Source organism: Canis lupus, chromosome 5 (genome assembly GCF_048164855.1).
Source record: "Canis lupus baileyi chromosome 5, mCanLup2.hap1, whole genome shotgun sequence".
NCBI lineage: Eukaryota > Metazoa > Chordata > Mammalia > Carnivora > Canidae > Canis > Canis lupus.
The window spans coordinates 22,130,773-22,157,475 of record NC_132842.1 but is presented as its reverse complement, the minus strand read 5'-3'; the positions used below and the strand labels follow the sequence as shown (position 1 = coordinate 22,157,475).

Below are 26,703 nucleotides of genomic sequence, written 5' to 3'. Positions count from 1 at the left end.
TTGGCGGGATTTGTTGCCACTGATAAAATTTGAGCTTTCAGGGTGCAATTTAAAGTATCTTCCACCATGAACTATATTATATACTTTTTTGAGGACAATGGTTGAAATATCAATGAATGAGACTTTTTGATCTTATATATGAACTGTTAATATCTGGAAGATCTTTCTAGCTCAATGAGCCGTTATTTTCCAAATGACCGATATACGTTACAGACTCATTCACTGGTAAAGGAATGATGAAAGGACCAGACAGACAATGGATTTTAATCTAACAGGGTACGGAAAATTCATTAAATATGCTTTCAGATTGGGAATACTCAAAATGATCTGAATAGCTACTAATATACTTGTTCTTTTCCGTATCTTCAAGACTTCACGGGAAGGATTTTTTTTCACATGCTTCAACCAAAATTATATATCACAATAAACAGAATGCAGAGGTAGATATGTGAGCCCAGCTGTCTTCTAGTAAGTCAGACATTAAAGAGATTTGCAAAAATTTAAAACATGCCATACTTAATTTTGTTGCTTTGGAAAAGTTATTTTTCATAAAAAATGTTATTTAGGTAATCTGTTTATTATTGTTATATTGTTATTAAAGGAAATAATATATATTTTTTCAAATATTCTTTTTTAAAACTGAAATACAGTTGACATATAACATTATATTACTTTCACATGTATAAGATAATGATTCAATATTTGTATATATTGCAAAATGATCATAATAAGCTTAGTTAAAATCCATTACTGCATGTAGTAACAATTTTTTTTCTTGTGTTAAGAACTTTTAAGGTCTGCACTCTTGGCAACTTCCAAATATGCGACACAGTCTTAACTATAGTCACCATCTGTACATTGCATCCCCATGACTTTTTTATAACTTGAAACATACCTTGTGATCCTCCCTCCTCAATCATTTCTCCCACCCCTACAGCAAAACTGTCAATCTGTTTTCTGCATCTGTGATTTTTGGTTTCTTCTGATTCTACATATAAGTGAGATGATACAATATTTGGCTTTCCCTACCTGATTTATAAAATAGTAATATTAAAAATTTTTGTTTCAGTTTTCAATGTAATAAGTATCTGTAAATATAATTCAAATAATAAAAGCTCTTTGGGGTCCTTAATAATTCTTAAGAAGGTGAAGGAGTCCTGAGATGAAAAACTTTGAGAACTGCTGCCCTGGAGAAACTTACCACAAGTGCATAAAAATTTGTGCTTTAAGATGTGCACTCTAGCGCTGTTCTAGTAATAAGAGCTTGAAAACAAAGACTGCCCAGGAACGTCCTCGGAATTCACTGTGTCTGTTCTACCATTTCTGCCCTAATTTGGCTGTCATCCTATATCCAGACTGATGCCTGACAAATGTTGAAAAGACACTTACAGCTCAGTGCTCACAATGAATGGTGAAAGGACTGCTATCGGAACTCCCACACGGCCTCCTCACTCTCGCTCTCCCCAGGTACTTACCAGGTTTAATCTCAACTTTTGAACCAAATCCCACTTTAGTCTAAAGAGCTTCTATGTGTAATACCATTTGAACAACAAATGTCAAGCTTTTTTTTTTTTTTCTTTTAAAGGCTTAAGAAGCACTACGCTAAATTCATCCAATCAATAATCAGAAAATCTAGACTGTTATTTCTCCTTCCTTCCCCTGAACTAGGGTTGAGTGGCTGAGTTGTGCCATCTCAACTGAAAGCCGTTCTGTTCAAACCAGCTTCACGAAATACCCAAGGATATTAAGCTCTGGAAAGCATCTGCCTCAGATAAGGCCATCCCAATCCAGCCTTCTCAAAACCGAACCAAGCAATTAATCACCTCAGTACCAACACAAAAGTATCCTGATTTCCCACGAATAACTAGCAAAAACTGTTCTTCTCTGGGGATGGGAACCATAAGAAGAAATTCTGGTTCTATCGGGGCGAGCAGAGAGATCTAGTTTGGAAGTAGCATCCCAGAGACAGAGGAAAAGGCTGGGGCCCTCTCTGATTCTTCCAGAAAACAGACTCAACCTCAGGGCAGTCTTGTACTTCTGTGTGGTGTCTTAGCACCTCCTCTTTACCTCCACGACAAATGTGTCAATAATGTGCTCCTGGGGGAGGAACCAGTGAGCTACTTCCTCTTCATCCATCACCGGGGCGAGGTGAAACTGCTTCAGGTAAGTGTTGGTCAGGTCTCGAACTGCTCTGACGTCCCTGGGTTCCATGGGTCTCAGGCCCGACGTCTTGGTAGCCTTGTTGTGGTGAAAACAAAATAAAGTGGGAAGGTGACCTTTGTCATAAGAGGGAAAGGCAGGCCAGCTGTGTGGCCGTCCCCTGGTGGGGGAGAGGGGGGCTTGTGAGCCCTGCCAAATCCTGGCTTCCCCTCCTCTTCTCCAACCTCCCAGGTCAGGATCTGCAATGTCACAAGAGTCCCCAGGGAGCTGTTGACACATTAGGATGAAAAGCACTGAGGCAGAATATATTAGACAACGTGTGGAACCTTCTATCTGTGTGCTGGGTCAGTGGTCAGCACTGCCCACAGAGCTGCTGCTCCGACCGAGTCAGGGCACACACCAATCTATGTACCGAAGCCAAGAATGTTCACAGCCTCCACTGCAGGGCCAAATGATCTTAGCGTGTGTTCTGGAATTATGTGCATTACAAGTGCCCTGACATGTTGAAGATGCAGGTGAAAATGGCTGAGAAGCTTATTTTATTCAATGGCTCGTGAAGAGTCTGTAGCTAGGGACGCCTGGGTGGCTCAGTGGTTGAGCATCTGCTTTCAGCTCAGGTTGTCATCCTGGGATCCGGGATTGGGTCCCACATTGGGCTCCCTGCATGGAGCCTGCTTCTCCCTCTGCCTATGTCTCTGCCTCTTTCTCTCTGTGTCCCTCATGAATAAATAAATAAAATCCTTAAGGAAAAAAAAGAGGCTGTAGCTATGTTAGTCTTGTGAGCAACAAAAATGACATAAAAGTAAATCATGTTGTTCTGAGTGGGGAGGACAAGCATTGTAACAGCCAAGTATTTTCTAAACGGTAATGGCTAGCTTGCCGAGTACTGGCCTCTGGCTTCCCATGCTATCTTTTGATTTAAAAAGGTGATTCGAACAGACATTCAAATCCGTCATTTCAGAGCATAACAATTTCTATGGTATTCTACGAGGACCAGAATAACCTAAAGGTCAGGACAGGTCCCCATGAGGATTTGTTCAACTGTGTCCTCAAAAGAGTTCCAGATATCACTCAGCTACACAAGAACTGCCCAAAAACCAGGACACTTGAGCCAAGAAGTGAGAAAACCCACTAGAAGTGCTTGTTTGTACAAAATATTAAAAACTTAGCAATACAGTTCCATTTTTCTAGTTAGCTTGATTTTTTCCATAGAAATAGTGGATACATTTTAAGTGTTAAGTAACTTGTATATAAATACTTCTCCTTTACCTTTTATAAGTTATTTTTAAATACTTTAAAATTAAATACTGCCTCTAAACATAGATCATTACAGTTCCTGCATGCCCCTAGACTAGTAGCATTCCAAGGTGGAAAACAGGTCTCATTCTGAGTGCTGGCTCTGGTCCATCTTAGTGGCTGTGCTGAGGTCCCTAGGGATCCGTGACCAAGAATGCTGATCATTGAGTGGTGGGGGTACTGAGGGAGAGATTTGTTCTTTGTATTTACAGACCCAAATGTCCTTACTATGTGCCTTTCTGTTATGACTTATGTAAGCTATAAAGATGTGGTAATGCAGCTAAAATACAGTTTAGTAGACCACATTGAGAGAAGGTAAGCCCTTAACACACATTTATTTATTTATTAAAGATTTTACTTATTTATTCATGAGAGACAAAGAGGGAGAGAAGCACAGACATAGGCAGAGGGAGAAGCAGGCTCCTTGCAGGGAGCCCGATGTGGAACTTGATCCCAGGACCCCAGGATCATGACCTGAACTGAAGGCAGATGCTCAGCCACCCAGGTGTCCCAGCTCTTAACATTTAATAGAGAACTTGTACTTTTAGCTTTTATGTGGATCACAAAGCCAAAGGACAAGAAATGTCGAGGTCCTTGCTTCCACTCAAGGCTTAACCTCTCAAGCAAGCATGGCAATAACAGCCCAAATGTGCTAAATGAATGAATCAATGAATGAATGAATGAATTCCTATGTTTTGAGCCACAGCCATTTACTCAGTAAGGGTGGTGAAGGCTACAGACAGGGAAAAAAAGTCACTGTCAGCTCTGCAAAGATGATACTGCTTGGGCCTGGCACTTATGTGTAAGCCAGGTGTAAAATTCTTTTTTTCCATTTCCCCTGAGCCAATTTTAGTATTTGGTAGCATTTCTACACTGCAAATTTATGGCAAGATGGAACCTATGTGATTTCCAAATACAATGTAATAAACATACATCTCCAAATGCTAACAGGAAAACCAGACTATATATACACAAAGAATGTATTGAAAAAGTCATTTACAAAAATGATTTTCTGCCATGAGGATGACCTCAATAAAGTTTTAAGTAGCCATGCCCCAATATTAAACTGCTTTTTCTTTTACTAGTTCAGTAACGACAATATCAAGCAATTAGATTCATTAATGAAAGCTACAGGACATGTGCAACTGTTAAGCAGATGTTCAGATATAAAGAACAAGCTTGCCAACTTCCTAGACACAGTCCTCTGCAGTACAATTCTCCTTCACTATTTATGCCACAGAATCACTAAAATCAACATCTTTTGTCTGGCAGACACCCTTAATGCAGCAGTTGCCAATAATTTTTGTCTGAGACCCCTTTACCCTCTTTTTTCTTTTTTAAAGATTTTATTTATTTTTGAGAGAGGCAGAGACATAGGCAGAGGGAGAAGCAGGCTCCCTGTGGGGAGCCCGATGTGGGACTTGATCTCAGGACCCGAGGATCATGCCCTGAGCCAGAGGCAGATGCCCAACCACTGAGCTACTCAGGTGCCTCCTTTACCCACTTAAACACTGAGTATTCCAAGAAAGTTTTGCTTATGAGGGTTATATACACCCACCTCTATTGTATTAGAAATTAAAACTGGGGATCCCTGGGTGGCTCAGTGGTTTAGCGCTTGCCTTTGGCCCAGGGTATGATCCTGGATCGAGTCCCATGGAGGACCTCCAGGGGTCCCAGGCCCGACTCTGAGATCTGCTGTGCCAGGTCTCCAAAGGTCAGAAGAACGGGTCATAGAAGTGGAATACAAAAAACTCTGAAACAGTATGTTTAGGCCAACAGGCAAAGACAAAGTAAGTGCACCAGGCAATTTATAAGCACTTCAAGTACCTTTTTTTTTTTTTTTAAAGAGAACATCAGAGTGTATCAGCTATTAAAAAACAGAAAAAGAAAAAGCAAGATCGCAGAAAACTGGGAGAATATTGAATATTAACTTTAGCTGACTCACAATGGCCATGTGTCTCTGGGCCTTCAACTTGCTACTTTCTAACATCACAAAGTCACACATTCTCCAAGAACATTGATGAGAAGAATGAAATAAAAGTTAAGATGTAAAATAAACCTTCAAATATAAGTTGGGGTCTTCAGAAAGAGGTGGGGAGAAGGTTAAGGCCAGAATTAAAAAAAAAGGGGGGGGGATGTTCTGGCAAAACCCAAATAAGAAAGGTGGTTTCCAGAGAATTCAATAAAAACAAAAAGACATTTCCAGCGATTGAGGCAATCTTACATTTCAGAAGCAAACTCTATCATCTCAGCCAGGCACACTTTCCCAGGGCCCAGCCGGCATGTATTACTCGCTGGACTCTGTACATTGAATTATGTGTAAAATCTGCTTATCAGTGCATGCGGGGGAAAAAAGGCTCAGAGCTGTATTAAAAAACAGAAGCTGTGTTGTTCTCTGTCAAACTATGTGGTGTAAACTATCCTAGAGCCAAGATTCCAGAGTGGAGATGTAAGCAATGATTATGGGTATTTGATTTAAAAAGGAGTTGACTAAGACGCTAAACACTAAAAAAAGCATCTACTGCAACTAAATGTAGAAAGAACACCATGTGTCTTCACAAGTGTGTCCTTCCTGCAAAGCCGTGGAAAAATAGCGGGAGATTAACCTGAGTCGGGTTTTTTGCCTACTTTAAATTCCTGCACCTTTAAGCCCACTGAGAAAAATAATAAATAAAATAAATAAAAATAAATTAAAAAAAATAATCCAACTTTGTTTGAAAATGCTCAATAGCAAATGAAGAACAAATCGATGCTTACAAGGTAGGGAAAGGCATTACTCTCAGGAAGACCTCCGCATTGCAGGTGGCAGAGGCCAGGGGCCTAGGCCCCGAGTGGTTCTCTCCTGACTAGAAGACGACCTGCCCTCCTGTGACAGTCCTGCTCTCCCTGCATCATAGTTGAGACTACAGGTGTTCAGTGTTTAGGCCATCATAATGTCAGCTCTTATATTCAGAAGTCCACAAACAAGACATAAAGCAGAAACAGTGAAAAAAAAAAAAAAAAAAAGAAACAGTGATGATAAGAGGAGACTGACCCAAAGAGCAAAAGTTGTGTTCAATAAGGTTCTTCTTACACTTAATGGGACAAAAATGATCCTAAATCACACAACTGCCAGCAGCAATATCACCCACCTGGGTCCCTATCGGGGAGGCCATGGTCTAGTATATGCTGCATTGTCCAGCTTCTTTTTTTTTAAGATTTTATTTGTAAGGGGCGCCTGGGTGGCTCAGTTGGTTAAGCGTTTGCCTTCGGCTCAGGTCATGATCTCAGGGTCCTGGGATCAAGTCCTGCATCAGGCTCCCTGCTCAGCCAGGAGTCTGCTTCTCCTTCTCCTTCTGCCCCTCCCTTCTCCACCGTGCCTGCCCCACCCCCTCATGCTCTCTCTCAAATAAATAAAAAATATATTTTTTTAAAAAGGGATCTCTTCTACCCTTTTTCTTCATTATCTTACTCTTTATTTTTCTCTCCTTCCCCAGGACTTAAAAGCAGGGAGGAAGACTGGAACATACCAGCGAGCACTATTCGGGACCCTGATGATCTGCTTTCCTGTGTTCACCTATGCTCTAGTGACCCATGGTGAGACACCCGGGGGGACCAGGCCATGCTGCCCCCCTCACCCAGGGGTGTGTGAGAGGTCATGGCAGGAGCAAAGGGATATAACGGGTAAAACATAGATGTCTGGGGCGTGCATCCCAAGTACCCTCTGATTAGTGACAGACCCGTGTCTAAGTGTCAACCTGCATGAGTCTTGATCTTTTCATCTGCAAAATGCAGCAAAGGACACACCAGCTTCGAACGGTTGTTGTGGGAATAACATGAATATATATATATATATATATATATATATATATATATATATATATGAGCACTTTGTGAACTTCACTTTATTAGGGGAAAAAATCTGGATGCTGGACCAGTGGTTTAGGATCAATTTGTTAATAACACTCTCTTACCTGAGTTGATTTTTGTATAAAAACATAAAAGATGAGGGACAAAGTCAAAAATACTCCTAACAGCTTAAATTCTGATCACCCTGAATAAACCAATGACAGGTATTAAAACTCCTCCTTCATCCCATTTTAGGCAATCTACATGGAAGTGGGTGCTTTCCTTACATGCATGCTGCATGGCTTTATAGGCTCGATGAACTGAAATTTGGGGAGACCACAGGAGAACAGCATTAGCCCCTAGTGAAAAAAGTCTGCACGCCGAAGTTTTTAATTTCCACTCCTGGGTGTGCCTGGGTGGCTCAGTTGGTTGGGCCTCTGCCTCCGACTCAGGTCATGATCTCAGGGTCCAGGGATTCAGTCCCGCATCAGGCTCCCTGTTCAGCGGGGAATCTGCTTCTCCCTCTCCCTCTGCCCTTCCCCTGCTCATGCTCACTTGCTCTCTTTCTCTCAAATAAATAAAATGTTGAAAAAAAAAAAACAAAAACCAGTACCCCTCATGCACGTCAAAGTCTTTAACAGTTGGGCCTATTCCGGAGCCTGCAGAGGGGGTGTCTCAGTGTCGCTGTGTCTCGTGCCCCCTTCTGCTCACTACTGCATATCCCTCTATATGACTGTCCTCCTCAGGTCACTCTGGGTCTTGGCCCCTAGCCTCAGAAGAATCCTGGCCAGTCATTATTAACTCATGTTGACAGTGTGACTCCTCTACACATCTTCCAAGCCTCCCTTTCAGAGCACCCATCTCCACCCGCCTACCTTCACTCCTGCCGCTCCAGCACAACAGGCCGGCTCCCCCACCCCCAGGTCGTGTGGACCCTCCTCTGTCATGCTGCCTGCGGTTTGCATTTCCCTCTCTTCTGGTCTCTGTTCCCCTCCCTCCTTGGCCTCAGAGGCAGTGAGTTCATTATTCTGAGCCCCACAGTCTGCAACAACAGTTAAGACCGAAGGGAAGAACAGGCCTCCGCCTAGTGATCCTTCCACAAGGTTGCAAAGCTCCAGAATGATGATGCTGGTTTCTCATGTCTGGTTTCCTTCGCCTCCACTTTTTTCCTTATGAAATTTTGCCTAAGGTCAGAAATTAGTTGATTCCCGTCTGTCATCAGAAAAAAATACATTGATTCATGTCGCCACCACTGAATTACACGTACCCAGTAAACACACAGCCAGAACTGTGTCTACTACACCTAGAAAGGCCACTACAGGTGAAGCTCTCCCCATGTTAGAAAGGAACACAGGCGTCATTCCACTTGAAGCCCTCAATCAAGTTAAAATAGTCACTTCTTTCTGACAACCCAAAAGAAAGAATAGCTCTGGTGAAACAAAAACTTCGAATGGAAGATCCCATCTGTGGCAGACAGATTCTAACACAGTCCCCAGTGATGCTGCCTCCTGGTTATTAGCCCACCCTCGTGCTCCTCCTGAGTGTGGGTGGAACTTGTGACTTGCTTCTAACCAGTGAAGCTAACACAGCAAGAGTGACTGGATGTCCCTTCAAGCACTGATTACATAAGGTTCTAACTTCCACTTTGCTAGCAGATTCTGTCTATAGACTCACTCCCTCACTGGCTTTGATGAATCAAGCTTCCGCACTGTCAGCTGCTGCCCTGTGGGGAATCTCACCTGGCGAAGAACAGACGGAGGGCTCAGGCTGAGAGCCAGCAAAGAATGAAAGCTCTCAGTGCAACTGTCAGCAAACACTCAAGCCTGCTAATAGCTGTGTGAGTTGGAGAGGACCCATCCCCAGTCAAGTGTTCAGATGAGACCTAGCCCCTGTGGATACTTTGATGGCAACGTCATGAGAGACCCCTGGGGCAGAGGCCCCAGGCAAGCTGGGCTTCGATTCCTGACCCATAGAACTTGAGAGATAACAAATGTGTGTTTTAAACCACCATATTTGCCGTAATCTGTCACACAGCAATAGATTAACTAATACACCATCTAAGCCTCAAATAAAAGCAACACTGATAAACACCTTTAGCTATTCCCCTTTAAGAGACAACTTATCATGCTGGGAATCTGCCAGTTTAAAAAGGTAATTTTTTGTAGGGTGCGCCTGGGTGGCTTAGTTGGATAAGCCGTCTGCCTTTGGCTCAGGTCATGATCTCAGGGTCCTGGGATCCAGCCCTGCATCAGGCTCCCTGCAGAGGGGAGCCTGCTTCTCCCTCTCCCTCTCCCTCTGCCTCTCCCCCTGGCTCATGCTGTCTCTCTAATAAATAAATAAAAACTTTAATGAAAAGATATAGCAGCACCTGGGTGGATCAGCTGACTAAGCATCTGCCTTCAGCCTAGGTCATTATCTCAGGGTCCTGGGATCAAACCCTAGTTCAGGCTCCCTGCTCAGCAGGGAGTCTGCTTCTCCCTTTCCTTCTGCCCCTTCCCTCCATTCATGTTCTCTCTCTCTCAAATAAATAAAATCTTTAAAAAAGATATATATTTTAAAAGATTTATTTATTTACTTAAGAGAGGAGGTAGGAGAGGCAGAAGGAGAATCTTTCAAGCGGACTTCCCACTGAGCATAGCCTGATGCAGAGCTTGATGCCATGACCCTGATATCACGACCTGAGATGAAACCACGGGTTGGATGCTTAACCAGCTGAGCCCCTCAGGTCCCTCTGAAAAGGTGACAATTTAATGAGACCTTATTTCCCCTCCTGGGTCTCTCCTCTAAGCCTATTCCTTAGGTTCCTCTGCGTTAAGATAGCATGTGAAGCCTCAATTCTTTTTCCTTTTTATATAACAAATGGTAAATAATCAAAATTTTAAAACTTCCATGTCTTGAGTTCAATCCCATCCAACCATAAACTGAAGACTTAAAAAACTCTTAAAAAAAAACAAAAAACCCAACACCTGGTTGTCAAATGAGCTCCCCTATTTTTCCCAGCCCAGAGCTCTAAAAAGCTACATATTCACCTTCTCAAAATACATGAGCCAGTTTTTAAGACTCTTGCCAATAATTCTTTTCTACATTAAAAGCTTCAGTTAAGGTTACAGCTTCGAAAAGCTGCAGAACATTCTTACTTACATCTGGAAGTCTATAGAGCTTCATGGTTCTCTGTAAAGTCATATTTCTACTCAAGTGAGAAAATTTCACTTCTACCAATTTTCTGGGGTTTAGTGATCGATGCCAGTATCTGGAATACAAAAAAGGTATTAAAATCTGATTGGCTTCTAATCCTATCAGTTTTTAGTCTTTGTCTCAGCTCAGCCATATAGAGGATTTAATGTACACTCAAGCCACCCCCGGTACTGGATGCTGGCCCACTTCTTGTATAATTATTTTATCAGCTGTTTTTTACATCTAAAATATGTCCTTCTTTCCTGGTTATGTTCCTTTGTAGTCTGTGACCTTTCATCTCTTTCAGTAAAGAGCAATCATAAAATCGCAAAATAAAGTTAAAAATGCCCAGTATGCAAGTATTTAATGACCACTGCTGATTCTATAGAAAGCAAACCAAAAAGTTTAAAAACATGAAAACATCCCCTCCCCACCCCCCAAAATTAGGAGCCATCGGTTTTATATAACACATACCAGAGAAAACAACTTTTTGAGAAACTACCTTGAATTTCTTAAGCGATTCCAGCTTGGATACTAGGATGATTTGTATTAAAACCCACCTGCAAAGTCTTATTCAAGTTATTTATGAATAATTTAATAGGAGATAGTCGTTTTACAGTTTTACCTCTTATAACTATGTTGGGCAAAAGTTTCATCTTATTTGAGTCCAAAGAATCAAGAGAGACAAACTCTGAGGCTTTACAAACAGGTTAGTCCTGGGACAAATCCAATAAACCATTTTCTCCCTGGATTAACCTTTAAAAGCTTGATAAGAACAGATGAAATCATAAAAACAGAGCTTAAGCCTTTTCTTACACTTAGCAAACAAGCTTGTTTGGGCTTTTCAGCCGGTGTTTATCAAGCATTTGGAATAGCTCCCTGACAGCCCTGCAGAGTGCGGGATATACCCGAGTGCTTGGGAGCAAAGAAAATGCGAGCATGCTGGACGTTTCAAGACCATAGTTCCCTGGGCTCCCCAAGGTACAGGCAACGCTGTTCTTTCCAAGGGAAGAGACACAGAACACAGAATCAGCATCATTAGCAGGAAGATGTTAGAACACGGGTTGCAGTGGTTCTTGGGTCTGGCCCTCCACCTCTGCTACCACACCAACGACATAATAAGGTAAGCCCAAATCCCTGAGTTACACATGAGAATAACACTGGTAGCAACACAGCAGGGAGATAAGATCTGAGGCAAGCATGTGGTGGTGTTACCTGCACGTGGCCACAGGCTTAGGAAGAACCACACCGGCTGTATAAACGGCCTGAAAAATCCCTTCCAGGTTCACTCTTCTGGTTATTTCTCGAATTAACACTGGGGCTACCCGTTTTGACCTCAATTTCTTGTGAACACAAAGAAAGTTGATTTCTACCATCTTCTTTACACTAAGAAAGATGACAAAAATCGGAGCGAATGTAAGATGAAACCATTTTAAAAAATAAGACAACACCCATAAAATTTCAAAGAATAAGAAACTGAGGGACTCCTTTCAACACAATATTTAACAAAAACAGCCCATCATTTAGACATTTCACAAGTTCAGGTAGATATGCTAGTCCCCAAATCCCCTGCCAAAATGATTACAACTCTAGGCCATGGAGACCCAAACCCCTTGTTCTAAAAACATTTAAGACTTTAATTTTTTGGGTAAGTTTTCACTTTAGAAAATGGGTAAGATGTGCCTCAAAGTTTCTACATCTGTTTTTTTACCCTGTAATGTATGCAATTAGAACAATAACTGGGTCAGCCATCTGCACAATCTGGTTAGATGTTTCTTTTGGACTATGATGCAATCTCTAGGATCCCTGAGAGGTGCCTTGACCACAGGAGAGCAGGTGTTTCTCTGAGCTGCGGTAAACATTCCAGAGCTTCAAAGTCTGTTCCCTGCTCTGGTCTCAGATATGCAGGCATTCCATGTGGCACAGAGATCCCTTGACATCAAATGTTTTTTAGCAGCAAAGAAACTCACTCAATATACTGAAAGGTAAACAGCCCTACTATGCATTAGATCTCTGACTTTCTGGGAGCAAAAATGCAAAAAAGCTGTCCTATGGATCAAAAGATTTTTTAAAAAAAATCTCTCCTAAAATCTTTTAAGGTAATTTTTTTTCTACATAAATACATCTGAAATACCTACTACGGCTTTCTTTATCTTGATACATATGTACATACACGTATGTAAAATTCATCTTTTGTGGGACACCTGGGTGGCTCAATAGGTTAAGCATCTGCCTTCCGTTGGGGTCATGATCCTGCATTGGGCTCCCTGCTCAGCAGGGAGTCTTTTTCTCCCTCTGCCTCTCCCCTAGCTTACCCACTTTCTCTCTCAAATAAATAGGTAAAATCTTAAAAAAAAAAACAAGTGTCTGTGTGTGTGTGCATTTATGAGCTACAGCTATCCTCTTTTGCTGTTCACAGTCCAATTTTTAAAAATTAAATCAACCTTATTTTTTAGAGCAGTTTTAGATTTAGTAAAACAAAGCAGAAATGAGAGTTCCCTTAGACCCCTCCCTCCCTATACAACCTCCCCCACTATGAACAATCTGAGTAAGTCGCTTTTAAAAGCCCACTGTAACTGCAATTCTTGGAAAAGCAACACAACGAAACTGACACGGACAAGCTTTAACAGGCACCTGTCATAAATCCGAATGTTGGCGGGGATGGCACTTATGAACCCTACTAGCTTCTTGTTCGAAGACACTCTGACCCCACAGTGCCACTGAAGGAGCCAGCCTGGGGGACGCAGCGCCCTGAGGTCAACGCAGGCAAGGAAGACAGGTGCAGGTTAGTGTCCAGGAACCCAGGGAGAGCCCAAGGCACGCCACCCTGCCACTGCCCGCACCCGGGGCGCCCCCTGCCCCGCCCCCCCCCGCCCCCCCCCCGCCCCCCCCCCCCGGCGTCCAGCCAGACTCACCACAGCAGGAACTCGGGTGAGTAGTCAAACCGGAACACGCTCTCCTCGTCTTCCACGTAATTCTCATTTAACAGCGTGTACAACTCCTTGAGCTACAAGACCAAGCAAGTGTCCTGTCTACAGTGCTCGCCACCCACTCGGAAGCAATTTGTGCGATGGCAGGTGTCGAACCAAGGAGCGTTACTCACCACGTCGGCGTTGCCCAAGTCTAGGGTGTCCCACATAAAACCCTGGGGCAGGGAATAGGGCTCCTGGCGCACGTGGTCTTTATCGGCTTCAATCGCCCCGTGGGACGTGATGACTTCATCTGCGGAGGGGCAGAGGAGAGAAAGAACGAACATCCAACTATAGTGTATTACGATGGCCAAAGTGGTCCGTTACAGAGAACGACATCATTTCTAGGGCCCTGGGGTTTCACCACTGTTTCAGCTCCTTCTGGAGTGAGACGGGTAGTGGAGAGGAGCTGCCATCTCACCAATTAGAGGGAGAAATCCTTCCTCCTGCAATGACAGGGTGTGTACTACGACATGCCAGGGACAGCCTCAACCCCTAAGTGACAGATCCATGGCGCTGCACCACAGTGGACAGTGTGGGTCTGATGACCGCCTGGAGATGGGCTCTCTTCTTACTCTGCATTTCAAACACCTGGGGGTAGGGGGTGACAAGGTGACCTCTGACCCCACCCCGCAAAACCTAGAACTTCTCTCCACAGGGGCTGCTGGCAGTCCAGCTGAAAACATCAGCATCTCGTGGTTTTCACGAGGGTGCCCTTTCCAGATCCTTCCCCACTGCCTCCCAGTGTGACTGGGATAGAACCCAGGCCCTGCCTGGCCTTGTTCTCCAGGTTCATTCTCACTGGCCCCAGCTCATGGCATCTGGGGGTTCCCTCTTCTCTCAGAGCCCCTCCCCCGCTCTCCATGTGGTGGGCCGCTTGAGGGTTTGCAGACAGAAGCTTACACATCACTTTCCCACAGTATCCTTCCCTGACTTAAGCTTTTTCCTACCTGGAGGAGGCCCTCCCTCCATCCCCGCCTGGCCACTGTCTTCATCCTACTTTCCTACTTTCCCATCGCTGTTCCCCTGGCACACTCCCCAGAGCCTGGCATTTAACAACAGATACTCAACACTGATCTGCTATTACTCAGCCATAAAAAAGAATGAAGTCTTGCCATTGGTGACCACATGGATGGACCTTGAAGACAGTACAGGAAGTGAAATAAGTCAGAGAGAGAAAGATAAATACTGTATGAGTTCACTTACATGTGGAATCTAAAAAAACAAAAATTCTGAATTCCTAGACACAGAGAACAGACTGGCAGTTGGCAGGGGGCAGGGGTGGGAGCGTGAAATGAGTGAAGAGGGTCAAAAGGCAGAAACTTTCAGTTATAAAGCAAGTAAGTTCAGGGGATGCAAACACAGCATGATGATTATAGTTAATAATACTGCATTGCATATTTGAAAGCTGCTAAGACAGGAGATCTTAAAAGTCCTTATTACAAGAAAAAAAAATCTGTAACTAGGTGTGGTGAGGGATGGTTAGTAGACCTCCCGTGGGGGTCATTTGACAATGTACACAAATGTGGTATCATTCTGTTTGACCCCTGAAGCTAATATGTTGCTAAACGACAATGACACCCCAAAGGATAAATAAACAGAACCAGGAGGAAAAAAGGAACAGGTATCTGCTGAATAAATGACCTTCAGGTACAGGTTCTTGGTGGAAGCCACAAGGTCTGCAACAGCTCCGAGGGGTTTCGTTTTCTCTTTCTTTCTTCCCCCTGACTTTGTCACTTCCCCTGAAGCAGAAGTTCACTGCCCCTCCACCAGCTCGCTGGTGAGCCAGATTCTTAGCTGTTCCCTTGGAGTTCCTTTCAGGAGATCCCCTCAGAGCCTGGCTACCCACCGGACATTGGGGACAACAGTGGGGGTGGGGTGGGGGTGGGGGGCTGCCTCTGCTGCCACCAACCTTGATGCTGCCTTAACTGAGATGCAAACCAGGTGTTCCCCCTGGAACTAGGGGAATCCCACAGGGATTTAGGGAGGGGGCGCCAAAATGTGACGCATGCCCCCTATCTTCCCAAAGACATGTGTTGGTGCCAGCCGGGCTTTCCTGCCCCAGGGGCAGTGACCTAAAAGCCACCAGCAGCTTGCCAAGCATGTGCAGCTAAACCTAATACATCGGATCAATCAACCCTACATCCCTTTAGCTCACTCAATTCAACAGCATTTTAAACCCTGTAAATTCATGCTGGAGTCTCCCTCCACTACCGAACACACGTATTTCTAGAGCCTGAAAGAAGAGACAAGTGAGGATAAGTGTTTTCCTCTATCTTTCACACTCCTAAGCCCGTGTTTTTTGAAGATGCGTGGGGTGGACATGGCTGGGTGAGGCCTGGTAACTTTGAAAAGTTTGAAAACCATCATTTGAGGGCACAGACAAGGATCGTTTCCTGATTTTTATGTGATAAAACTGATAATTTGTACATGGCTGGACTATTATTACAAGGTCTGGATGACAATCCTTCATCTTACACGTTCTGGAACCCAAACAATCAAGGAGGAAGAACAGCCAGACAGAGAAATAATTATCATATATCTTCATATGAGGATAACAGAAAGCAGCAGATTTTAGCTTTTAATACAGTTATAAACATTTTAGTGCATTTACGGCATCATTTTTTATTGCAACAAGGGAAGAGTTAAATGATGCTTACGGAAACTTATGAGGCAAGAGTCTGAGTGGAACGTGAGGGACCAGGCCAAGTGCGAAGGGGAGAGGGGAGAGGCCTGATGCCCAGACATCCCTGCACAGAGGAGCCCCCAGGGTGCTCCCAAGGGGCCCCCAAGGTCCCTACTGAACCGCAGCTGTTCTCGAGCTGCTAGGAATTAACACCAGCAGTGAGCCTGCAGAATCCTATTGTTAAGCTGCGCCAAAATTTTCCATTTCAATAAGATTTAGCAGGGCAAATTTCCTGTATCTTTGAAATAAATCAGATGTGAGACTGCTATAAATTTATGCACAGGAAAAACAATTCTATGAAGCTCAGGACCAAGAAAGGTTCTGAGACTCTGTCTTTTATATATATTTTTAATACAATAATGTTTCAAGAGGGAGAAACTGGATTTTTTTAATAGAAAGAGGAATGAAACTCTAAAGTTGTTTCTACCGAAAGCCAATGTCACTACCCAATATTTATATATTTTTTTCCAATATTTATATTTTAAGAAGAAAAACAGGACTTTTGTGTACATTGCTAATCTGCGGTATAAAACAAATTATGTAAGTTAAGTTTCTTTTGTGTTTTTTGTTTGTTTGTTGCTAACCCAGCTGTTTTTTTTGGAGGAGGAGGGAGGCAGAAAAGCTTACTTAATTTGGGTACCGGCTGTGTGTCCCAAAACTGGTATCTGTGTTTGGCAGCCTCATCAATGTTCCTGGCAGGGCCCTGGCATGCGGACAACAGCTCCATTGCTCTCTGGATATCCTGCAACTTCTGCATTGGAATGGTGGGATTCTACAACAGCAAAGACACACAGACACGAAAATGAGGAAGCTGCCACCACTCCCAAACCTGGGGCAGATACACGTGCATCCACCTTGGAGACTACAACACTGAAACACCAACAATCTTCCTCTAGCCTGGTCAGGACCTCGGACTCAAGAATGCTAACATAGTAAAACAGAAGCAAACACAGTATGTTAAAGGTAACAACAACTCAGTGGTTTTAATGAGGCTTTGATATAGGTTTTGAGCAATCTGAAGCAAAGCCAACCACCCGGGGCTGCAGGGTCCCACCCATTTGCAGAGGGTCCTCTCCCGCACTAGCCGAGGACTGACATGCATGCATGCATTACTACCAGGTGGCAGCCAGTCAGGCACACCCTTGGTTTCACTGTTGAGGTTAATGCCCTGTAGTAGCAATGTGAGGACAGAGGAAAGAACGAGCTAGAATGGAAATAAGGCAGACGAAGGAAATTTTAGTTCATTAAAAAGAAGAAAGAAAAGAAAAGAAAGAAAAGGAAAGGAAAGGAAAAAAGAAAGAAATGTGAATGAGTGCTGAGCTGAGCTGGGAAGGAAGTTAATCAAGAAAGAAAATCTCTAAGTATGCCTTCCTCCTGGACCACACCCTGCCTCTTCCAGCCCAGATGCTTCTCCAGAGACAAATCTTCCAACTAGAACAAGCAGTTTCTTCCGTTGAGTTTAGATTTTTTGGCAACCACAGCCTGTTTTCCCTACCCTGAGTGTTGGAAATTAACTTTTTTAAGTAAAACATATTCTCAGTCTGGAAAACTGATGATACCTTTCGATTCTCAAGTTCCTTCCTCCAAGCCAATATCCCTCTTATCTCTGCAGATTCTTCAGCTCTTTTTTTCTTTTTCTTTCTTTCTTTTTTTTTTTTTTTTTGGAAAAGTCCCTCAAATGGAAAGTGGGACTACCATACTTGAACTGAGAGAGTAGCACTCAGGGCCGGATTGGAAAATCACAGAGTTTTTTCAGTACACGAAATTATTATTTTAGTATTTTGATGCCATGCAAAGAATGCCCTCCACTGAAGTTCAGAGGTGGTTAACAAGAACTTCAGAGCCCCCCGGTTTTCCTGTATGTCAACATCCCACAGCTATCAAGGAAAGGTATCACCGACCCTGCCGGTTTATTGACAGTAGTTCTGGACTTCTGTTCAACCTTGAATCTGATGTCTGTGGTCTGGAGTCTATCCTTTAACTTGGGAAACTTTACCCATTTGACACAGTACAAAACAGGGCTTATTTCATACAGACCGCCCTGTGTTTGCTCTATCGTTGGGTTTGCTTAGGATCCTTGCCACTAAAATGATTCAAGGATACAAAATGCTGGAGTCTAATCAGAGATGTGTTCATTGTCTTACTGTCTCCATTTATGAGTCTAACAGCATCACCCAGGAGGGTCATAATTTTCTAAGACATTTCTCTTATATTTCCATAGAGGTCTAAGTCATAGAGGTATGGTTTCAGCTACATATATTGACATAACAAAATACTTTCACTGTTCCCATTTATTGTATTTTTAGATTTCTCTTGCTCTGGTCTCCTCTGAACCTCCAACATAAGAGTTACTGAATACCAGCAAAATAAAATTTATATCCATCTGAACCCTTAACAAGGCAATGCATTAGAAGACCTACAACGTAAACAGGAACTCTGAATATAGTGTATTTCAGTTAGTAACACTTGAACATGCACCCATTTATCTTTAAAAAGACAAATCTGAACCTACAATGCTTGCACTGAATTTGTTATGGGACAAACAGCATGTTTTCCTTCCTAATGCTGGAGTTAAATTCTTGATCACAAATATACTAAACTCAAGCTATTCTGCGACTAGCATGAATCGGCATCCTTGTTCCAAAGGAGCCAACTTTGTTCCAAAGGATATCCCAACTCCATGAGTGGTTTCAGAGTGGTTTCAACTCCACCTAATTAGCCTCACCAGACTGACGAGCAGTCTTGACATAAAATGACCATTCATGATAGATTTGTATCTGAACGCTCACTATTTTAAGTGCTTTCTTGAAGTGGATACAAGTAAGCACAGTTTTCAAATCCATGGTGACAAAGCAGCAAAGGAAAATTCAGCTACGATACGTTCTCAAACCTATCCATTCACCTTCCACAGCAGCACCGCCTGGGGAGAAATGAATTAATGTTAGGGAAGGTGAGAAGCGGATCAACCCCATGTTAGCTTCCCGCCACTGAATCCCTACGTCAGGCACACCTCTTTCCCTCAGTGGAATACTAAACTCCAATTGTACTCTTTACCCTTTATTAACTTTTATATTTAATATCTTGGAAAATGTCCAAGTCCTCCACCACTAAGAAGTCTAAAAAATCCAGACAAGTATTATTGGACTCCGGTAGTTGAGTGCAGAACAGAGTGTCTTCTAAACACAAACCACTGTGATCTACAGTGTTATCTAGAGCTAGCATCTAGGGAAGGGAAAGAAGCTCCAGTTTTAAAAAATGCAGTGGAGGGGCGCCAGGGAGGCTCAGTCGGTTAAGCGTCTGCCTTTGGCTCAGGTCACGATCCTGGGGTCCTGGGATCGAGTCCTGTATTGGGCTCCCTGCTCAGTGGATAGCCTGCTTCTCCCTCTGCCTCCTCCCCTTTGCGATTTTCATGCTCTATCTCTCTCCCTCTCTCAAATAAATAAATGAATAAATAAATAATGCACCAGAGAAAGGCCTACATTAAAACAATTCTGATTTACTGTAATTAAAAAAGAAAATTTCTCTACCATAGAACGCTAGCAGTTCCTCCTGCCTTGGCTGGCTCTAGTTTCTTGTAAGTACCCAGAAGTAAGGGAAGGGCTCAAAAATCACTGGGGGTGCAGAGAGGGGTACAAGCTGATGGTGATGGTGGAAGCAATAAGGAGGGTCAGAACTACAGAGAAGTGACCCTGCACTTCCCTGATGAAGTGATGCTGAGAAATGGGAAAAATGTCTTGCAAGGTGATGGGTTGCCTTATATGGGTGACCTTGGGAAACAGGTCTGGTGGATAGAGTATTTGTTACCTGAGAGACGAGCTGAAAACCGAGAGGGGAACACCCCGTTTTCTTCACCCCCACACAGGTAGTCAGGGAAAATTGGGAAAGTTAAGTCTCCTCTCAGTGACTCCTGGTCCTTACGTGTAAAACAGTAACAACAGCAAAAACCGCCTGCAAGACTCTCTTCGCGCGAGGCGGTTTACGCTGCGCCTAAGAAACAAATATTTCAACCCCAGGAAACTTGCATAATGGTAACCGCTGCCATAGGTACAAGGGCTTTAGAATAGAAAGATCATTCAACAGAAAGGATCTAAGTGTCACCTCCCCGTCGTGGATGAGGGCGGCACCCACACAGCTCAGGAGCTGCAGGGCCGGGATGGAGCCCCCGCTCCCCGGGCCACTCTCCGGCCCTCCGGCCACACCACCACCTCCAGGACAAGGGCCGAGGGGCTGCAACCAGCAAAATCATCTGTGCTTCCTTTCATCACACTTCTGATTCTGCCCTTTCACTCTGTGAGTTTCTTGCCTCCAGAGGGCTCAGTGGCCTCCTGTGGCCAGCACGCAAGGCCTGTGTTCCCAGCCAGGGTGGCCGGGGCACCTGCCATCGGCCCCCCCGGAGCCCCTGCAGGTTCAGTCCTGGCTGGGGATGTCTGGGGGGGGGGTGCTGTCAGGAGCCACTTCCCACCCTGGGCAATGGAATTTAAGAATGGCCACTGAGGATTCAAAGTCAGAAGACTTACCCGTGGCTGCTCCCGCTGAAATCTGCTGCCAGATGGTGTTGTGCTATTCAGATAATTAGACAGACACCCAGAAAAATTAAAATGTGAATATCTTCTAAACTAAAAGTAATTACATATTAAGTGTAACTTCAAAAAAAAACCAACAAAACAAAACACGACAAGACACACCTAACAAACTCACGCTGAGACTTAACTTCTAGCACTACAATCTACATGCTAATTTGCTCTGAGCAAAAGGAAAACTGCAGCCCGTAGCCACACACACACACACACACACACACACACACACACAGGCTGTACCTCTTGGTCATTTAGGTACCCACACCAGCGCCAGGAAGGCTGTGAAGCCTCCAGTGACGAGTGTCATCTAGCGCGCACTCAGGGCACAACCCTAACGCCCCTCTGGTCCCGCAGGGCGCGGGGTGGCACAGTCCGCCTCTCACGTGCCTGAAATACCACAGGGGGTAAAACAAAACTGGGGTCTCACTTTTGAAGGCTGCTGGATTTTGATCTCCTGGGAATCAGAAGCCGAGTCGGACTTGGTGCCTCCGGAGTTTGGTTTCTCCTTTTTTCTCTTCTGTTTCTTCTTTTTCTTCTTGGCACCCAAATCCCCTCCAGGACTTCTGTTAGGAGAGTCACAGAGGATCAAACAAGAACAAAAAATCATTATATAAAATTAGTCATTGAGAAGAACGTGAATTATACCCAGGAGGGGGGGAAAAAAACAAAACAAAACTGTGTTAGGATGCCTGATATTGTGATTTCTAAGAAGCATACATATTTGATCATTCAGATGACCCTCATACATATTTCCTAAGCGACAAGAGCTTAAAAATGTCTTATGTTAATGATGTGACTTTTGGAAAGTGCCTATGGATGGGAGCTGGTTGCTTGCGGTGCCAGCCCTGTGATCAGAGGGTTGGAAATTCCAGTCCCGGCCCCCAACATCCAGGGAGGAGAGGGGGTCAGCAGGATGGCCGATGGTTTAATGAGTCCTGCCTACAGAATGCAGCCTCTATAAAACCCCAAAAAAGACAGGGTTCAGGGAGCTTCTGGGTTAGTGAAGCCATAGAGATTCGGGGAGAGTGGTGTGCCCAGAGAGCATGGAGACTCTGCGCTCTTTCCCCACACCTGGGCCTGTGCATCTCTTCCACTTGGCCAGTCCTGAGACCTCTCCTTTTAGGATAAACCTGTCATCTAGAAAATAAAATGTTTCTATCCCTTCTGTGAGCTGTTCCAGCAAATTAGTGGAATCTGAGCAAGGGGTCTTGGGAACCTCTGACTTATAGCCAGTCGGTCAGAAGTGCAGGGGACTGCTTGGGTTTGAGGCTGGCATCTGAAGTGGGGGGCAGTGTGGGGTGTGCACAATCCTGTAGGACTGAACCCCTACCTCGAGGAATCTGATGCTACCTCCAGGATGGAGTTAAATGAGAATTCTGCTGGTGTCATGTAGGAAGTCCCCCGCTCCACATGCACATGATGGGATCAGATCCAGAAACTCAAAACAGGATGTAAGGTGGGAAATGAAATTTAGTCATATGAGAGTTACCAGGACAAGGAAGTAGGAAGAATTATTAGTCTCCACTCAGCCATACTGCAGCTGCTTACATATCATCCGAGCAGGGAAACTGTAGCTAGAAACCATATTTTATAATGGAAGTCAGAGAGCTTTCACACTTAACCACAGTGCCGCTAACCTACTTTCTAGTCAGGCTTCTAAGGGAGAGCTACGTGTTGTGAAAAGCTCCATTATAAACATCTCTTGGGTGCAACAAACCACTCATCTCAACATCACAGAACCGAAGAAACCGCTTCTCCGTAGAAGGGGAAATTTTCCTTGGTAAAGAATTTAGCAAGAGGAATTAACAGTAAGAAATTCCACGTGAAGAAAATGTGCACTGGTAAAACATTTCTGTCTGGAACTCTTGTCCTCTTACGACTGTCACCTCCTGAAACAGCGGAAGAGACACAAGGAGATGTACCGTTTCCAGTTACTTGGGTCTAGGCTACCACAGGGCTCCCAGCAGGTAAGGTGAGGTTCCGAGCTGGTTACGGCACTACGGCCTGTCTGGAGGGTGAAATGATGGAAACGATCAGTTCCATTCTGTTGTCCTCAAATGGCTGTATCTGCTGCTACCTACTTTCCCTCTTGACTTTTTTACCTAATTTTCAAATATATCTGCATCATACAAGACACATAAGATATGTATTAATAGCCTTGTGACATTTGTCCCTCAAAGGCAACCAATGGGTTTTCTGGTACATATTCTTCCAAAACTGTCCTTCTTCTCTTAGCACGCCTTCATTTTCACTGTAAGTTTTAAACAAAAACGGAATCTTAAACATACCATTCGCCAACTTGCTTTTTTTTTCGCCTTCCACTTAACAATGTGTCTTAAGACTTCTTCCCATGTCAGGATATATTGAGCTACCTCATTTCTTCTTAGCAGCTAGAGAGCATTCCATTGTGTAAATATAGCATATTTAACCATTCCTATATTAAAAACTGCTGCGGCAGGGGCGCCCAGGTGGCTTAGTTGGTGAAGCATCTGTCTTTGGCTCTGGTCATGATCCCGGGGTTCTGGGATCGAGCCCCACATCAGGCTCCCTGCTCAGCTGGGAGTCTGCTTCTCCCTCTCCCTCTGCAGCTCCCCAGCTTGTGCTCGCTCTCATGCTCTCTCCCTCTCAAATAAAGAAATGAAACCTTTTTTTTAATGCTGAAAAAAAAAAGTACAGTACTTATATCTTTAAGCATTCATGCCAGTATGTCCAAAGGTAGAAATGCTAGGTCAAAGGGCACCCAAATTTTTACTTTTAGTAGATAATTAAGATTGTTTTACTAAATACTGTGCCAGTATCCACTCTACCAACAGTATGTCAGTTTCTGGTTCTGCATGTAAGGAGCTTAGAAATCACCACTCCATCTTAACTGAAAAATCAACAATTCCTCTTGGATCCATGAGAAAGGCAAAGACACAGGACAAACTAAGACTGGACAGACAGGTGAATACAGGGCACTGCTGCTTCCCAGAGCAAAGTCTCAGGAATGCAGAGTGGGACTCAGGTAAGAAAACCAGAGGTGGGGGCGCCTGCGTGGCTCAGTCGCTTAAGCATCTGCCTTTGGCTCAGGTCATGGTCTCAGGGTCCTAGGGTTGAGTCCTGTGTCGTTGGGCTCACTGCTCTGCGGGGGCATGTGTGTGTGGGGTGTCTTGCCTCTCCCTCTCTCTCAAATAAATAAATGTTAAACAAACAAACAGAAAATCAGAGGTGTAACTGCCCAACTGCTGGGGCCTGCATGTGGACCAGAGACCCAGTCACAGGGATCTCCCACACTTTCATGAGTTTTACCTCTAGGAGCTGTCAGGTTCTGAGAGCAAACATCAGACAACAATCCCCCCATGCTTCTGGCAGTGGGAGGGAAAGAGGGGAAGATAGTGGGCTGGGTTTGATATTTTCCCATGTCACTTAGGCTCTGGTTGACTAGTTTCTTCTGGGGGCCAGGCCTTGTTGAGAACACAGTGCTCCCACTGTAGCGTCCTGTGTCACACAAGAGGGTAGGAGAAGATTCAGGAAAACACGAACGAGTTCACAGCCCAGAGGCACAGACTCACTAGGAGCTGGGAGGGGCCCAAAGGCAGGACCATGGAACCCCCTGGCCCTCACCTCACCTCCATGCTACTGCAGGCCCCCCAGAACAGTTCCGCTCACCTGGTAGCTGACATCCGGCTACCCAGAAAAAATTACAAGGCATACTGAGAGGCCAAAAACACACTTGGAAAAAAAAAAAAGACCAAGCACAGGAGTCAGACAGGGCAGGGATACTGGAATTCTCAGACCAGGAATTCAAAACAGCTATGGTTAATATGTGGAAGTGTCAAAGGAACAAAGGAGACAGCATGCAAGGGCCAACAACATTAACAAAGAGATAGAAAACCTGAGAAAGAACCAGAAAGAAATGATAGAAATAAAAGGCACAGTAAGAGAAATGAAGAGTGCCTTTGATGGGCTTATTAGGGGACTGGGCATGACTGAGGAAAGAATCTCTGAACTCCAAGATACAGCAATAGAAACCTTAACAGGGGGTGCCTGGGTGGCTCAGTGGTTGAGCATCCACCACTCAGGGTGTGACCCTGGGGTCCTGGGATTGGAGTCCCACATCGGGCTCCCTGCAGGGAGCCTGCTTTTCCCTCTGCCTGTGTCTCTGCCTCTCTCTGTGTGTCTTTCATGAATGAATAAATACAATCTTCAAAACAAAACCCAAAACAAAACAATACAGAAAAAAAGCTCAATGGAAATTTCCAAAAGCGGGGCACCTGGGGGGCTCGGTTGGTGAAGCGTCCATATCTTGATTTTGGCTCAGGTGACGATCTCAGGGTCATAGGACAGCACCCCACGCTGGGCTCCCCCTACCCCCACTCTCACAGGCAAGTATGCACTCTGTCTAAAAAACAAACAAAAACAGGAACAAAAAAAAGGAACCTCAAGAAGTGAAAAGCCATGAGAACAAAGCCTGATGAAGTAGAAAAGAATATCCAAAGGCTGTGGGATAACTAACTACAAAAGGTGTGACACATGCGTGATGGGAATACCAGAAACAGAAGGAAGAAAGAAGGAACATAAAAAAAATATCTGGAAGAGTCACGACTGAGAATTTCCCCCAATTAATGTCAGACACCAAACCACAGATCCAGGAAGCTCAGAGGACACTGGACAGGATATGTGCCAAAACACACTAGCTTCGGCATTGGCACATCCTTTTCAAACTACAGAAAATCAGAGATTAAAAAAAAAAAAAAAATCCTGAAAGCCAGAGGCAAAATACACTTTTTTTCTTATCAAGGAACAAAGAACAGTAAATAAATGGGAATGTAATTTCCCAACTTCTCTGCCAATACTGAAATATTAACACTCTTACTCACCTTTGACAGTCTTTAAAAAAAAAAAAAAAAGATTTTATTTGAGAAAGAGAAGAGCAGGAGCAAGGGGAGGGGCAGAGGGAGAGTGAGAAGCACACTCTCCTCTGAGCAGGGAGCCTGACCCAGGGCTCCATCCCAGGACCCTGAGATCATGACCTAAGCCTAAGGCAGATGCTTAACTGACTAAGGCAGATGCTTAACTGACTGAGTCTTGTAAGTAGAAAAGTCTCGTTGCAGATTTAACTTTTCTTTACTTAATCAGGAGTGAGGCTATAAATCTTCCCATGTTTACTGACTACTTATATTTTTCCATGGATTGCTCATTCATATCCTTTTTCTATTACTCATCTCTTAAAAAAATTGATTTGTCAGTGGCCTTTATAAAAGCATGGATGGAACCTACCAGTTGTGAAGTATTTTTACTTTGTGTGCTTTCATTCAATCCTTGCAACAGCCCTATGAGATACAACTTTATGTCTGTACCACATTGCCTAGACTGCTGTGTATTATTTAGATTGCAAATACTTACCTGGTTTATTTTTGTTTGTTTCTAAATGTTTTATTTATTTATTCACGAGACAGAAAGAGACAGAGACACAGAGGGAGAAGCAGGCTCCCTGCGGGGAGCCCAATGTGAGACTCAATCCTAGGACCCAGGATCACATCCTGAGCCGAAGGCAGATGCGCAACCAGTGAGCCACCCAGGCATCCCTACCTGGTTTATTTTTTTATGGTATCTTTTCCTATATAGAAATGTAAAATTTTGGTGGAGTCTAATATTTTAAAAAACTTTCCCTTGTAGCTTCTGAGCTTTTAACTATTGCTTAGAAAGACCTTCCCTATTATTGCAAAACTACATAAATATCCTTCTATGTTTCTCCTCTACTAACTTTGTTGGAAAATCATATTTAGCTTTTAATTCATTTGGGGTAAAAGGTATACAATGCCAAGTGCCATATCTCTACTTTTCAAAAATACATAGTAAATACAAGAAGTAACATAACTTGTTATTACTGGGGTCACACTGCACTGCGCAGAGACTGCTAAGCAAATATCATAAGAGAGGCAGATCTGCCTACTTACTGGATGCCATCACATAGTGAGGTTCTCTTTTTACCAGATGCCGTTCCAGTTGCAAGCAGTTTCGAAACATGTCC

The 26,703-nt window shown here is 43.9% G+C and overlaps 1 protein-coding gene across 5 annotated transcripts in view; it reads right to left on the bottom strand.

Moving 5' to 3' along the window:
* Positions 1 to 26,703, bottom strand: part of NMT2 (N-myristoyltransferase 2) — a 70,671-nt gene that overhangs the window by 11,462 nt on the left and 32,506 nt on the right. The window contains exons 2-10 of one of the 5 annotated variants that reach the window (XM_072825696.1): positions 21,118 to 21,253; positions 20,631 to 20,673; positions 16,741 to 16,885; positions 13,562 to 13,680; positions 13,374 to 13,465; positions 13,093 to 13,209; positions 11,674 to 11,844; positions 10,426 to 10,534; positions 2,068 to 2,238 (exon numbers count right to left, since the gene is read on the bottom strand). In XM_072825696.1, the coding sequence (XP_072681797.1) occupies positions 2,068 to 2,238; positions 10,426 to 10,534; positions 11,674 to 11,844; positions 13,093 to 13,209; positions 13,374 to 13,465; positions 13,562 to 13,680; positions 16,741 to 16,885; positions 20,631 to 20,673; positions 21,118 to 21,253 (1,103 nt within the window). Of the gene's footprint in view, positions 1 to 2,067; positions 2,239 to 10,425; positions 10,535 to 11,673; positions 11,845 to 13,092; positions 13,210 to 13,373; positions 13,466 to 13,561; positions 13,681 to 16,740; positions 16,886 to 18,902; positions 19,040 to 20,630; positions 20,674 to 21,117; positions 21,254 to 26,703 lie in introns of those variants that run through there. The other 4 variants (XM_072825697.1, XM_072825695.1, XM_072825699.1 and 1 more) reach the window with 4 other exon arrangements.